Source organism: Silurus aristotelis (genome assembly GCF_946808225.1).
Source record: "Silurus aristotelis genome assembly, chromosome: 10".
Taxonomy (NCBI): Eukaryota; Metazoa; Chordata; class Actinopteri; order Siluriformes; family Siluridae; genus Silurus; species Silurus aristotelis.
Window position 1 is genome coordinate 3684332 of NC_139583.1, and position 14512 is coordinate 3698843.

Genomic DNA, 14512 nt, shown 5'->3' on the forward strand with positions numbered 1-14512 from the left:
TGCCATTTAACAGGGCCCTGAACCCTTATCTGCTTGGTGTATAAACAATGAGATAAATGTAAGTTGTTCTGTTTAAGGGGACCTGCCAAATACAATAAATATATATGATGAATATATACATTCCTTGCATTTTTTTTATATTTATTAAGTATTTTTATGTGCAACAATTCCAGAGTAGATAGATGTAGATTTTAACATTTACATTAACATTATGACATTGTTATGAACAGCCAGTGACTAGAGAAGGTATGTCCAGTTCATGCCAAGTTAATCAATCGAGTTAATACACATTTCTAACTAGAAAATGTGTTTGAAAGCACATAGAAGGTATTTTACAAATTGTTATACTACATTGCATAGTAAACTGCATAAGGTAAATAATAGTAAACCATATTATTTAGTGACTATTATAAATAAGTACATTGATCCTAAAAGAAAAGGTATGTAGATACAAGATTGAGGAATCAAACACTTGTAAAAATTAAGATATTATTGGTTAATGACATGTTTTTACTTTGAAATAACAAGCTTTAGAGGAAAACAAATTGTGATGATTAAAAATAATATGAATTTCATAAATGTAAAGAAATGCTTGTTTGTCCTGTGTCCAGCGGTGGTAGCAGTCTTAGACATCACGGTTCTCCCTTCACAGAAGGAAGAACATAGAACATTTATATTTTGTATATCGCCATATACAGACATTCAGGTTTACTTTATTTTCTGATCAGATTCCATGTAGATTATGCTTTGCCCATAAGTTGCTTTTTAGTATTTTTTTCAGGTTTCAGTATGATTATGTAACACTTTGGAAGAAATATACAGAATAGCAAGCCAAAGCTAGATGCTAGAATGGCAAATATTTCTACTGCTACTGTAAATTTTCCAGGTGAACTGACATACGCTGGAATAAATGTGAGCCAAACAGCACAGAAAATTAGCATACTAAATGTGATAAATTTGGCTTCGTTAAAATTATCAGGCAACTTCCTTGCCAGAAAAGCTAAAATAAAGCAGAAAATAGCTAAAAAACCTATATAACCCAGCACGGCCCAAAAACCAATAGTTGAGCCCAAATGACATTCTAGAATAATCTTTTCCTTGTAACTTTTTAGGTTTTTAATAGGAAAAGGAGGCGATATGGTCAACCAAAGCACACAAATAAGGACCTGTATTAGAGTGAAAGTTACAACACTAAGTCGTTGTTGTGGAGGCCCAAACCATTTCATGACATTACTGCCTGGAAGTGTAGCCCTAAAGGCCATCAACACCACTAATGTTTTCCCCAGAACACAGGAGATGCAGAGGACGAAGGTGATCCCAAACGCTGTGTGTTGCAGCATACAGGACCAACCAGTGGGCTGACCAATAAAAGTAAGTGAACAGAGGAAACACAGAGTCAGAGAGAAGAGAAGCAGGAAGCTCAGCTCAGAGTTGTTGGCCTTGACAATCGGGGTATTTTTATGTCTAAATAATATGATTGCTATTACCATTGTCATAAATGCACCGATAATAGAAACAGCCGTCAGCAAAATTCCCATCGTTTCCTTATAGGATAAATATTCAATTTCCTTCATGATACATTGATCTTTCTGAGGATTTGACCAATGATCCTGATAGCATTGATTACATTCAATGGAATCTGTTACAAAAAAAAAGAAAGAAAAATTAAACTTGTGCACAGTTCAGACATTTTGTTATTTAATATTCAGGGAAAACTTGGGAAATATGTTTCCATTGTAAGAAATATCAGTACCTGTGATATTGCTGATCTCTCCTTCAGCACATGGTATGCAATCAAAGCAGCAGATAGGCTTTCCTTTCTGTACTGCTTTTCTTGTACCAGGAGGACAGCTCTCACTGCATATTGATATTGGAACCTATAAATAAGAACGATATGCATGTACTTCAATGCATTCATATATCAAAACAACATGTTTGAAGGCAGTTGCAGTTTTTACTTAATTTGTACTCACCTGGTTAACATTTTGTGCCCATACAATAGACGTCATATTTACTGCTAATCGATCATGACCAGGTATGGATGAGTCATAAAGTCCAACAGTAACAAATTTATATTCATTATTTACATGCCAGTTTATTATATCATATTTTGCTGCAGGGTCACCGTTTTCATCGAAAAACACTTCTTCACCCTCTTTAGTTTTGAAATGCACTCTTTTGAGATTTTCTAGAAACTTAAATGGAAAAAAATATATATTATTCAGATTAAAAGTGCTATCCGAATATTTTCCAATAAAGAGTAGCATCTGTCTCTATGATTGAGCCACAGCGACAGCACTATTAACTCACTGTAAATGGATCAGGCTGCGTCTTTATAGAACATGTTTGTTTGCAGCCAAGAAGTTCATGCAGTGTATGGGCAATGGCATATACTGCTTTATACACATTACTGAAAATAGGCATCAAGGACATATCAGTGAACGTGTTTTCCATCTCAGAGAGTTTCTCATCTCCTGTACACAAAGGAGATTCCATCGAATTATTTTGCACTGCATATTTGCACTTAAACAATGCTTCCCAGAATTTAGTAAAAATGTCGCTGCCAACAGACTTTAACGGTTTTATATCTAGAATGAAGTCCTTTAAGCCTGTCACTGTCGTTTTAGGGATAGCTAGTCCTATGGCTCCTTTCAGTATATGGTGCTTATCTTTTGCAGCTAGTTCTGAATCTGAGATCCAGCCCTCAGTTCCTACCCACTGGTATCCAGTGATGTTGTGTTCGAAAAATACTTTCAACAAGATTTCCAAGTCCCAGTGAGCAAGAAATGCAACTATCACTTTAGAAGTGGAGCTTTTGATTTGCTCAATGATCTTCAGCACTTTGTCATTTGAGTAAGTTCTAAAATATGGAAGGGAATACTCTAAGCAGATGCCCAGCTGTTTTGCAGCTTCTGTAAATGCAGCCATCCCGTTGTTACCATAGTCATCATCTCTTCTTATTGCTCCCACCCACGTCCAGCCAAAGTGCTTGACCATCTCTGCCAAGGCCCGGGTCTGGTGGAAATCACTCGGAATAGTGCGTAGAAATGAGGGATATTTCCTCTTGTCACTGAGACACTCACAGGTAGAGTAATGACTGATCTAAAATTATATTTACAAAAAAATATCACATTCATTATGATTAGCAATCATATTTCTTAACATGAATTTTAGCTGCCATGTGGTATAAAACATCGAAAATAATTTACAGGAAAGGTAATTATTTTGCACTTAACATTTTAGAAAACTATTAATCATATAAAAGAATCTTACTAAGGGAATGCTGAAAGGTCCTATAGTCTTTGCAATAGCCATGGACACTGAAGAGTATGTCTCGCCAATTATGGCTTGCACCTCGGCTGGCTTTGTGCAGATCTCATCCAAGACTGAATTCTCATTTCCATTAATAAGTGCCATGGATACTTTAACCCCCAATGCTGGTGAACTGCAGGTGTCAAAGATTTTGTAACCCAATGATATCCCAGGAAGTAAAGACGAACTGTTGTTGATCTCTTTTATTGCAAAGATCAAGGATTGTGAATACTGAAAGGCTCTGAAATCAAGACTTAAAAAAAAAAATTCATTATTTTAAAATGAGATATGAAAATAGATCCAACTGTCTAAGTCAAGAATTTAATGTTTTACAGTAAACAACATGCTTAAATTCTTACCTTACACACTGCATTTTTTGTGGCATGACCGAATAAGACAATTCTGTGATATCCCAATTACTATGAAAAGGGAAAGCACCTCCGACAATGATATCACCATCCTTCCATATCTGAGGATATGCAGGTTCTCCCTGCAGTACACATGTAGTCCCATTACCCCTAGACAAATTGATTATGGCCATTACCATATGTAAAAAGGTAAAAAGTAATGGCTCCATCTACCTATTCCGCTACCCCGTAGTGATCCAGTTATATCTGCTCGGCCGGTTGCCCTAGCTGGATGAATAAAAATGATTTTGTGGCATTTATACATATGGAAAAAAATCTCTATGGGAGCATTGCACCGATGGGACAAAGGAGGTGTGACTAAGTAGCTAGGCCTCATTTTAGTATTTTGTATTTTTTATGCTGGACTAGTAATAAATATACTTTTTTTTATTTCTGCTCACTATTAAGAGTGGTTGTGATTTATTTTATAGTTGTATTGTTATTTTTGGTATACCTTTCATTTTCCAGCCATCTATTAACATGTGCCAGAGACTCAAACACCTGGTGCCAATGAACTGCAGGTGTCATAGATCCCAGTGACATCCCATGAAACAGAAACAAATTGTTGATCTCTTCCATTGCAAAGATCATAGATTTTGAATACTGATAGACTCTAAAATTAAGAGAAGAAAATATTATTTATGGATTAAATATGAAAACATGGACCACTGTTTTATTGTCTAATGTTGTTATTGTATTGTATATTAAAGTTGTTCAATGTATGAGGTGGGTAATTTCTTACCTCACAGCATTTATTTTACCAGCAGGGGCGAATAAGTCTGTGATTTTACAAACGTAATATTAGTAGCATGACCAAAGAAGTCTGTAATATACCAAATTCTATAAAAATAAATAAATAAAAGACCTACTAAGATACAGAATGACAAACAGGCCTAGGACAGATAATATGTAAAATATTTATTTTTATGAAGATGAATTTGTATTGTGATGTAGAGATGCACAAGAGATCAAACCCATACTATGCAAAACACTACTAATATGCCATCTGACTAAATATAGAGAACATTCCCTATATCTATTCATAAAAAATAACACTGATAACAATGCCACTGATGGCATTTTCAGCATGCAGTAACACTCCTAATTATCAATACACATTATATATTCACTTCTTTAAGATTTCAGCTGTCTACGCTAGACCAGTTAGAGCGAGAATATTGCAATGTATACTTTTTTTTTACAAAAAAAAAAACAAAACAATTATCTATACACAAAGCGTCTCAGACTCACAATTTTCATCGTCTTTCAAATAACTTGCCATAAATACAATTCTTTATTTAAGACTTTCAGACTGAATCCTGACAAATAATAATAATAATAAAAAATTATAATTCCATATAGGCCTTTATATGTTTTGCTCTGATCTCAACCATAGTAACCACTGGGTTAATTGTTTTGTCACCTCTCTTATGAAAGCCCCTCTTTCCCATTTGTTTAGTTTGCTGACCAACTCTAGATCCTGGTTGATCCAGACTTTTTCCATTTAAAAATTATAAAGGTCATTGTGCTTTTATGTATTACACCTGACAAAGTGGGATATTGTCAGGGATCCACCAGCCAAAAATCAGTCCAAATCAGTCACCACTATATATAAACCCTATTCATTCACAGTCTCACCGTCCGTTCTACAGCTTTTGGCCTAAGAACATTGTGGACTCCCAAGCTTTATTGTTTGATCCTTTTGGCAAGCTATCTTTGTTTGTTTGTTTTCTTTCGAGCCTGCCCGTTTGCTGCGTTGCTCTTTGTTTCTTTTTTGTTTTATATAAAGACAGAACCTTCGTGATTCACACTCAAGTTTCCTGCGAGTTCTTGTGCCTGACAGAAGAACGGACCTTTAACAAACCGAAGGGCAAACAGGAAACGGAAAAAAAAGGAAACCGCGTTACCTCGGTATGGAGGATCCGCCCGCAGCCGCGTCTGGGGTTTTGGAGGACTAGCCTGCTGCCGCGTCTGAGTTTGTGAGGGAGCTTTCCGCCACGCTCCGAGAAGCTTTCCAACCTGCGGTCACTAACCCAACCCGTTCAACTTCCGGCAGCCCGGTTGCGCTCCCGGCGTCTTTTTCCGGAAACACGGCAGAGTGCCAGGGCTTCCTGCTCCAGGTGTCCCTGTATATTGAGACGCAACCCCAGAGCTTTCCCAGAGAATGAGCTAAGGTCACGTTCCTGATCTCGCTTCTCTCCGGAAGAGTGCTCTCATGGGCACGAGCCCATGACGTCATTCGCCGCTTTCACCGAACACTTCGCCGAAGTCTTTAGCACCGCCCCCAGGGATACCTCAATGGCCGATCAGCTGCTGAACATCCATCAGGGGACCGACAGCGTGTCGAGTTACAGCCTCCGCATCCGTACTCTGGCGGCATCTGCCGGCTGGAACGAGAAAGCGCTGCTGGCAGTGTATTGCAAAGGTTTAAACCGAGAGCTTCGGCTGGCAATGGCCACATATGATGACACACCAGGGCTAGAGGCATTTCTCCAGAGATCCATCCGTGTGTCTCAATACCTGACGGCATGCCAGTCTCCTGTGGACGATCCAGCGCCAGCAATGGCAGCATCAGCAGTTCCGGAACCGGAACCCATGCAGCTCAGCTCACAGCGGCTGTCTCAGCGGGAAAAGGAGCGCCGGTGGGCGACTCAGGCCTGCCTCTACTGTGGAGAAGGAGGACATCGCGTGGCCCGATGAGCTGTTAGGCCTCCCCGTCGGACGGTGAGTAGTGTCACTCTTTCTTCTGACATTACTCATCTGTCCACACTCCTGGTCACCTTGATAACCCCCTCTCTCTCTCTTTCGGTCGTTGCCCTAGTCGACTCGGGATCCGCGGGGAACTTCATCTCCCAGGCGTGTCTAGAGGAGTGGGGATCTCAGGAACTAGCCATTCAGACCATCCAGGGACGACCTTTAGGACGAGGAAAGGTGAAGCACTGCACGCCACCTATCACCCTCCAGGTCGGGGTGTTACACCCCGACCTGGAGGGTGATAGGTGGCGTGCAGTGCTTCACCTATCACCCTCCAGGTCGGGGTGTTACACCACGAGGAAATTCAGCTTCTCGTACTGGAGGACTTGACAGTGGACGTGATCCTGGGTCGTCCCTGGTTAGCCAAGCACTCCCCTACTTGTTCCTGGGACCCGTGTGACATCTTGGAGTGGAGCCCCGCCTGCCGGCAGAAATGTTTACGTCCACTCCCGACTCCGCTCCGGACCACCTTCACCCTGGCAGCCACTCGGGTAGAAGGAGCTCCCCAGCCCTTTCAGGTGGAAGTCCCCCACGTCTATCATGCTTTCTCTGATGTCTTCAGCGAGGAGGCTGTCACCCGGTTACCCCCACATCGGGCATGGGACTGTGCCATCGACCTGAAGCCTGAGGCGAAGCTGCTGAGGGGGCGGATCTACCCCTTGTCAGCCCCGGAACACCAAGCAATGGAGGGTTACATCCAGCAGGCCCTCCGACAGGGTTTTATCACGCAGTCAACCTCTCCGGCGGCTTCCAGTTTCTTTTTTGTGGCAAAGAAGGATGGGGGGTTGCGGCCATGCATCGACTACAGGGGCTTGAACGCACAGATCCCCCCGCTTCCGCATCCGCTTCCCCTGGTCCCAGCGGCCTTGGAGGAACTACGCAAGGCTCGCGTTTTCACCAAACTGGATCTCCGAAGTGCCTACAACCTGGTGCGCATCCGTAAGGGGGACGAATGGAAGGCGGTCTTCGTCACTCCTTCCGGCCATTACGAGTACAGGGTCATGCCGTATGGTCTCTCCATTGCTCCGGCGGTCTTTCAGACCTTCATGAACGAGATTTTCCGTCCTTTTCTCCATCGGTTCGTAATTGTTTACATTGACGACATCCTGATCTATTCACAGACGCTGCAGGAACACCATCAACACGTCACCCAAGTCCTAGCACGGCTGAGAGAACACCGGTTGTACCTCAACCTTCCCAAGTGTGAGTTTCACCGCTCGGAGATGCAGTTCATGGGTTACGTCATCGACGCAGCAGGCATCAGGATGGATGAGAGAAAAGTGACGGCCGTACAAGACTGGCCGGTTCCCACCACGATCAAGGAACTCCAAAGGTTTCTGGGGTTCGCAAACTTCTACCGCCGGTTCATTGGGGGTTTCAGCCTGGTTACTGCCCCACTCACATCAATGTTACGTGAAAAAACCAAGGCCCTTTCCTGGACCCCGGAGGCACAGAGGGCTTTCAGGGAGCTGCGCAAGAGGTTCTGTGCCGCCCTGGTTCTTCATCACCCTGACCCTCAGCTCCCGTTCGTCGTCGAGGTGGATGCATCCTCCACGGGTGTAGGGGCTGCCCTCTCCCAGCATTCGGGAAACCCCCATGACTCCATCCCTGCGCGTACTTCTCAAAGAAGCTATCCCCCGCTAAACAGAACTACGACATAGGTAACTGGGAACTCCTGGCCATCAAGCTGGCCCTGGAGGAGTGGAGACACTGGCTGGAGGGGGCCACTCATCCGTTCACGGTCGTCACTGACCACAAGAACCTCCAGTACCTCCGTGAGGCGAAGCGCCTAAACCCCCGTCAGGCGCGATGGGCACTCTTCTTCGCCCGGTTCAACTTCAGCATCACATATCGGCCAGGGTCAAAGAACGGCAAGGCCGATGCACTCTCCAGGGTCTATGGGCCTGAGGAACCCGTCGAGCTTGGGACAATCTTGCCTCCCACGCTTATCCTAAGTCCGATTGTGTGGGATATGGACGAGAATATCCGCACGGCCACACGGAGGGAACCAGCGCCCCCTGGTTGCCCCAGGAACCAGATCTATGTGCCACAGGAATGTCGACATGCTCTGCTCAGCGCAGTCCATGAAATCCCAGGCTCGGGGCACCCGGGACGAAAACAAACCCTACGTCTGGTTCAGGGACGGTACTGGTGGCCAGGGTTGAGCAACACGGTGGCTGAGTTTGTCCGGGGCTGCAACACTTGCGCCATCTCGAAGACCCCCCGGCATCTGCCGGTGGGTAAACTCATCCCCCTGCCTACTCCACAAAGACTGTGGTCGCACATCGGCGTGGACTTCGTCACAGACGTTCCTCGGTCGGGGGGCTTTACGTGCATCTTAGTGGTCGTCGATCGGTTCTCCAAAGCCTGCTGCTTTGTCCCCCTCCAAGGCCTCCCCACAGCTCTGGAAACGGCAGAAGCCCTCTTCCATCATGTCTTCCGCAACTTTGGCCTTCCGGAGGAAGTGGTGTCTGACCGGGGCCCCCAGTTCACCTCACACTTCTGTAAGGCATTTTTTCGGCTACTGGGGATCGCTGTCAACCAGTCATCTGGGTACCACCCCCAGTCAAACGGCCAAACCGAGCGGATGATCCAAGACCTGGGAAGGTACCTACGTTCTTACTGCCACCATGATCAGGAGGAGTGGAGTCGGTTTTTGCCCTGGGCGGGGAAGGCCCAGAACTCGTTGCGCCAGGACACCAAAGGACTCACGCCCTTTCAGTGTGTGTTAGGGTTTCAGCCCCCACTGTTTCCTTGGGCCGACGAGCCCACCAACATACCTGCAGTGGACTACTGGTTCCGGGAGAGTGTTAGGACGTGGGAGGCCGCACACACCCAACTACGCCGGGCAACGAGGGAAACTCAGCGACATGCAGACACACGCAGGAGGGAGGCCCCCCAGTACAGGCCCGGAGACTGGGTCTGGCTGTCCCCCAGGGATCTAAGACTGTGGCTTTCTTGCAGGAAGCTGAGCCCCCGGTACATCGGGCCGTTTCAGATCGAGAGGCAGATTAACGAGGCGGCTTATCGGCTAGAACTTCCACCGCGGTACCGGATACACCCCACCTTTCATGTGTCACTCCTCAAACCTTACACCCCCGCGAACACACAGCGCCCCAGTGAGGTTACACCCCCGCCGCCGGAGGTGTTGGAGCAGCCCTCGGTCTACTCGGTAAGAGAGATACTGAACTCACGTCTTCGGGGCGGTGGCCTGGAGTATCTCGTGGACTGGGAGGACCCGAGGAACGGTCGTGGGTGGCTCGGCGGGACATACGGGACCCAGCGCTCCTGGAAGCGTTCCACGCTGCTCATCCGTTGCATCCTGCACCCCGGGGTCAGGGCATTGGGAGCCGCCCGCCACGCCTTCTCCTAACCCTCATATACCTCCTAGCAGCTCGCCTGATTACTAATCATCTACACCTGGTCCAAATCAGTCACCACCCTATATAAACCCTATTCATTCACAGTCTCACCGTCCGTTCTACAGCTTTTGGCCTAAGAACATTGTGGACTCCCAAGCTTCATTGTTTGGTCCTTTTGGCGAGCTATCTTTGTTTGTTTGTGTTTTCTTTCGAGCCTGCCCATTTGCTGCGTTGCTCTTTGTTTCTTTTGTGTTTTATATAAAGACAAAACCTTCGTGATTCACACTCCGGTTTCCTGCGAGTTCTTGTGCCTGACAGATATATTGGGCAGCAACTAAACAATCATATATATATATATATATATATATATAAAAAAGAAAAAGAAAAAATAGAATCATATATACAAAACCTGACACACAGCTTGAGTGTATGCTGTGAGTTATGGTTGGCTGAAGACAAGAGGAACAACTCAAAGTTAAGTGAAGAATGTCTCCAGGTTATGTATGTAACCCTAGTTTGCTTCGGGAATGCTTCCGCATTGTCCATGCTCTAAATCATGTGTATAATCTGTCCAATGGAAAGCGCAGTGTAACTGGCGGGGTGATTTCATGATCAGGAAGCTCTAAAAGCACATGGAGTGAAGCCAGCACCAGCTTCTGTAAAGAGAAGGAAGCGCTGCAGTGATGCCATCAGTGTGGCATTGAGACGCAGCGTCTCATTCCCTCAGGGAACCAGGGTTACATACGAAACCTGGAAATAATTCCTTTCAGAAACTCGACGCTTTGGAAACGAGAGTCCAATACCACCAGACTGACCAGTCCCTGCCTAGTGTGTGGGCACAGCTAGGCTGAAGGACAGGGGGCAAGGACTGGCACTGAGGTCAAGGTTATAATAGCTGACAATGGTAAGCAGAGTAGACCAGCCCGCAGCACTGCAGATGTCATACAGATGTGCAGATGAAAACTCCAGAGGACCAAGACTTAGAGGCTGCCACTTTCCGGGTTGAGTGTGCGCTGACCCCGAAGGGAGCGGGGCGACCAAAGGACTCATAGGAGGATGCGATTGCATCAACAATCAACCTGCTAAGCGTCTGCGTGTTCACAGGGAGGCCTCTCCTAGGACGGCCATAGCAGATAAATAGCTTCCGAATTCCTTCACGGACTCGTCCTGTAGATGGAAATGTCCAGTGCTCGCACCGAATTCTGCCACTTCAGCTTTTCTGGTCTGGGGCCTGAAAAGAAGGAGGATAGAATGCCTGGAGCCTAACAGGTCATGGGACAACCAAGGGCACCTTCTGGATGTAAAAGAAGCCTCCAAGGTGCCTCGACCAACGGCTCGAAGGGGGGCTCAGATAGGCACACTAGGCCAAGTTCCACACAGGCACACTAGGTCGCACCAGAGGCCTTAGCCTCCGGGTGCCGGGAGAAAACGCATCACCAGAGGGTCTCTGCCCAGTGATTGCCCTGCCAAGGGGACATGAAATGCCAAAATGGCGGGCACGTACACTTGGAGGGTAGATGGAGCCATACCTTTAGCGAACTGTTCCTAAAGGAATTCCAGCACTGAACCAACCAGGCAGTTATCTGGATCCAATCGGGGCTGATCACACCATACACAGAACAGGCGCCATGTAGCGGCATATGACCTCCTAATGGAGGGAGCTCTGGATTGGAGGATGGTCTCCACCATCTCGGTGGAGAGACCGTTTTCTCTGAGCTGTTACCCCTCAGGGGCCACAGCCACAACCTCCACAACTCTGAAGCACGGCCAGCATCTATAGGCAATTGATGTGCCACAGCAGATGGGGCCCTTCCCATAGACCTTGGATGGAGCGGCAACTTATGTCTGCTCTCCAACCCGTGAGGGACACGTTTGTCATTAGCATTATGTGACGATCGGGAACTCCCAACACTGGGCCCTGAGATAGGAAACCGGGCTCTCTTAAGACATCTAAGGCTCGTAGGGCTTGCCACGTGACCCTGATTGTATGGAGTGAATTGCCCCGCCGAGAGAACCTTTGGGTCCTGAGCCACCACTGAAGGGGTCTCATGTGCAGGAGGCCAAGTGGAACCACATTGGACGCTGCTGCCATCAGCCCCAGCAGTCTCTGAAATTGCTTGACAGTGAGTGACTGCCCTTCTCTTATCCTACTGATGGCCCTATTAGAGCCGGGGCTATGCCCTGGTGCAGCTCTAGGAGCCTCGAAGGAGGCCACAAGTTTTCCAGGTCTGCTACGATACCGGGCAGAAATCGTGTCGTGTGCTCATTAGAGCTGGCCGTGCCCTGAAGCACTAATTGTGGCATGGTTGATAGACCAGGTCCTAAGGGGTACCAGGGCAGGGCAGGCACTGTGTGATGAGGTGCACCATGCCCTTTCTGGCGAGCGTCACACAGGATCCCTGGCAGGGGAGACTGTTTTTTTTAACCTCTCTGTGTTGGGTTGTTCTTGGGGCTGCGCCCTCCGAGCAGCCACATGAGAGCATCATAGGAAAAAAAACACTGGAATGCTGCCGACTGTTTCTTGGCATCTTGTAACCTCTCGAAGACCGGATTTATGGAAACGCCAAAGAGGCCAGTCAGCACTAGCAGAGTGTCAGGCAGCACCGCCCTGCCCCTGTCAGAAAGATCTGACAGGGTAGGCCATGTGCCTCTGTGGAGACTAGGGCAGCCATAGACCGTCCAACAGCCAAGGTGGTCTCTTTAATGGCCCTAAAAGCCTGAACCTCCTGACCGTCCGAGGCGCCCCTACGTCTAGCTCTCGCAGTAGATCAGCCTGGTACACCATGGTGTGCAGGCTTGCACCAGCTTCTCTCCATGTGCTTTTATAGCTTCCTGGTCATTACGTCATCCTGCCAGTGACACCGTGCTTTCCTTAGGATGGATTACACACATGATTTAGCGCGTGGACAACAGGGAAGTGTTCCCAAAACATTGTTGACACAGCTCGAGTTCCTAAAAGGGAACAGAGATGAGAAGTAACGAAGTACAAATGCTTTGTTACTGTAATTAAGAAGATTTTTACTATTTATTTTTTTGGAAAACATTTTACTTTCGCTCATTATATTATTACACAAATATCTAGTTTTTACTTCTTACATTTTTAAAACAGGCTTGTTACTTTAGTTTTTTAATCTATTTGGTGAAATGTCAATTTTTTTGTCATTGCGCCACTTTCAGCCCATCAACTGTCATTGCACGGCTTATTCAATCTACCACTGGTGTATCATTTCCTGGCTCTCACAAACCACAGACCTAGGCTAGTTTACGAAGCGAATAATGACTACAATGACATGCTAAGATGCACTATGTGAAAAGGGCAAGTTGAATAAGCAGTGTAGTTCAATGAGCAATGTTTTGCTGAAAAGCCTACTACTTAACTTGTGAAAAAAAAAAACATGGAGGGAAAATAGGGACATCTGGTGGACAAAGAGATTAAAGCATGGCAAAACTCTGACAATAAATCAAGGGAATATGTCAATACCCTAGGACCAATTCCAGTGTCAGATAAAAGCAAGCTGTACCTAACCAAAGTACTGTATCAGCTCATCAACATGTAACACAGGGTATACATTACATTTATAAGTCAATACAAAAACTAACTAACCTGAAGCTCCTGTGCATTAAAACCAATGATGAGCTCCAATTACTGTAGTACACCTTAATTAATTCTAATTCTAAGTTGAACATTATCCTGATGCTTTGTGATTTTCTTTTAAATCTGGGACACCCACCTGAGAATATATCTTGTTGAAGTTTTGGATAAGAGGAAAACACACTTCTGCATAGCTTTTCTAAAACCAGTTTCTATTGTGTGTTTTCCTCTTATCCAAAATGTCAAGTTTAAGACGTTCAACATAGAATTAATTAAGGAGTATCACAGTAATTAAAGCTCACAATTGGTTTTAATGCCCACGAGCTTCAGGTAGTTTGTTTTTGTATTGACGTTGGTGTATAAACTCGATGTATAACCTGTCCATCAAGATTGCTCTACATCACCATGACTGTCTGAGTCTCAAGGTGCTAGCAAATGGAGATAATCCCTAATGCCTACAGTATCTTAATGTGTGGGTAATTACTTTTCAACAATCTGTATATTGGAATATTAAGTTATCCTTGAAATTGTGGTTATTGAAGCAAACAAAAATTCTGAATAAATATAAATCAATGTAGAGGTAAAGTTCAATGTTACACATGTGGCACATGTATATTTCATTTATAACATGGAAAGTCAAAACTAATAAATAAACTCATACAAAAAATAGGTCCCACAAAACGATGTATGTATTGTTATTTGTATGTTTATTAATAGAATAATAATACAAAATTAATAATGATTTTCATTTGGAATTTAAAAAAAACAACAACAACAACAACAACAACAACAAAAAACCAAAGGTGCCAACAGTATTTTAAATGTAATCTAGTAATTATTTAGCAATGTCCAATTAATAAATGCTTTGGCTACATGCACACAAAACAATAAATAAATACATAAAAATAAAAACAGATTTATAAAATTTTAGGTGATGCATTGATTTCTTTCTTTTCATGTTCCAGAGGTGAGTGTTTAAACACAACACGGTCCTGGTAAGATGTAGTCTTTCCAGTATTTCTGAGGAGAGGCATTGATGCACTGATGCACTGATGCACTGATGCACTGATTACTGTCCTCTGAAC

At 45.0% G+C, this 14512-nt stretch overlaps 1 protein-coding gene across 1 annotated transcript; it reads right to left on the bottom strand.

Moving 5' to 3' along the window:
- Positions 1–740: 740 nt before the first annotated feature.
- LOC310732069 (extracellular calcium-sensing receptor-like) lies at positions 741–3889 on the bottom strand (the record flags this gene model as incomplete). The annotated part of the gene is made up of 6 exons (XM_083552308.1): positions 741–1639; positions 1754–1877; positions 1974–2195; positions 2311–3102; positions 3274–3565; positions 3672–3889. 6 exons carry the CDS (start codon positions 3887–3889, stop codon positions 741–743), a joined length of 2547 nt encoding a protein of 848 aa, XP_083408434.1.
- Positions 3890–14512: the final 10623 nt, after the last annotated feature.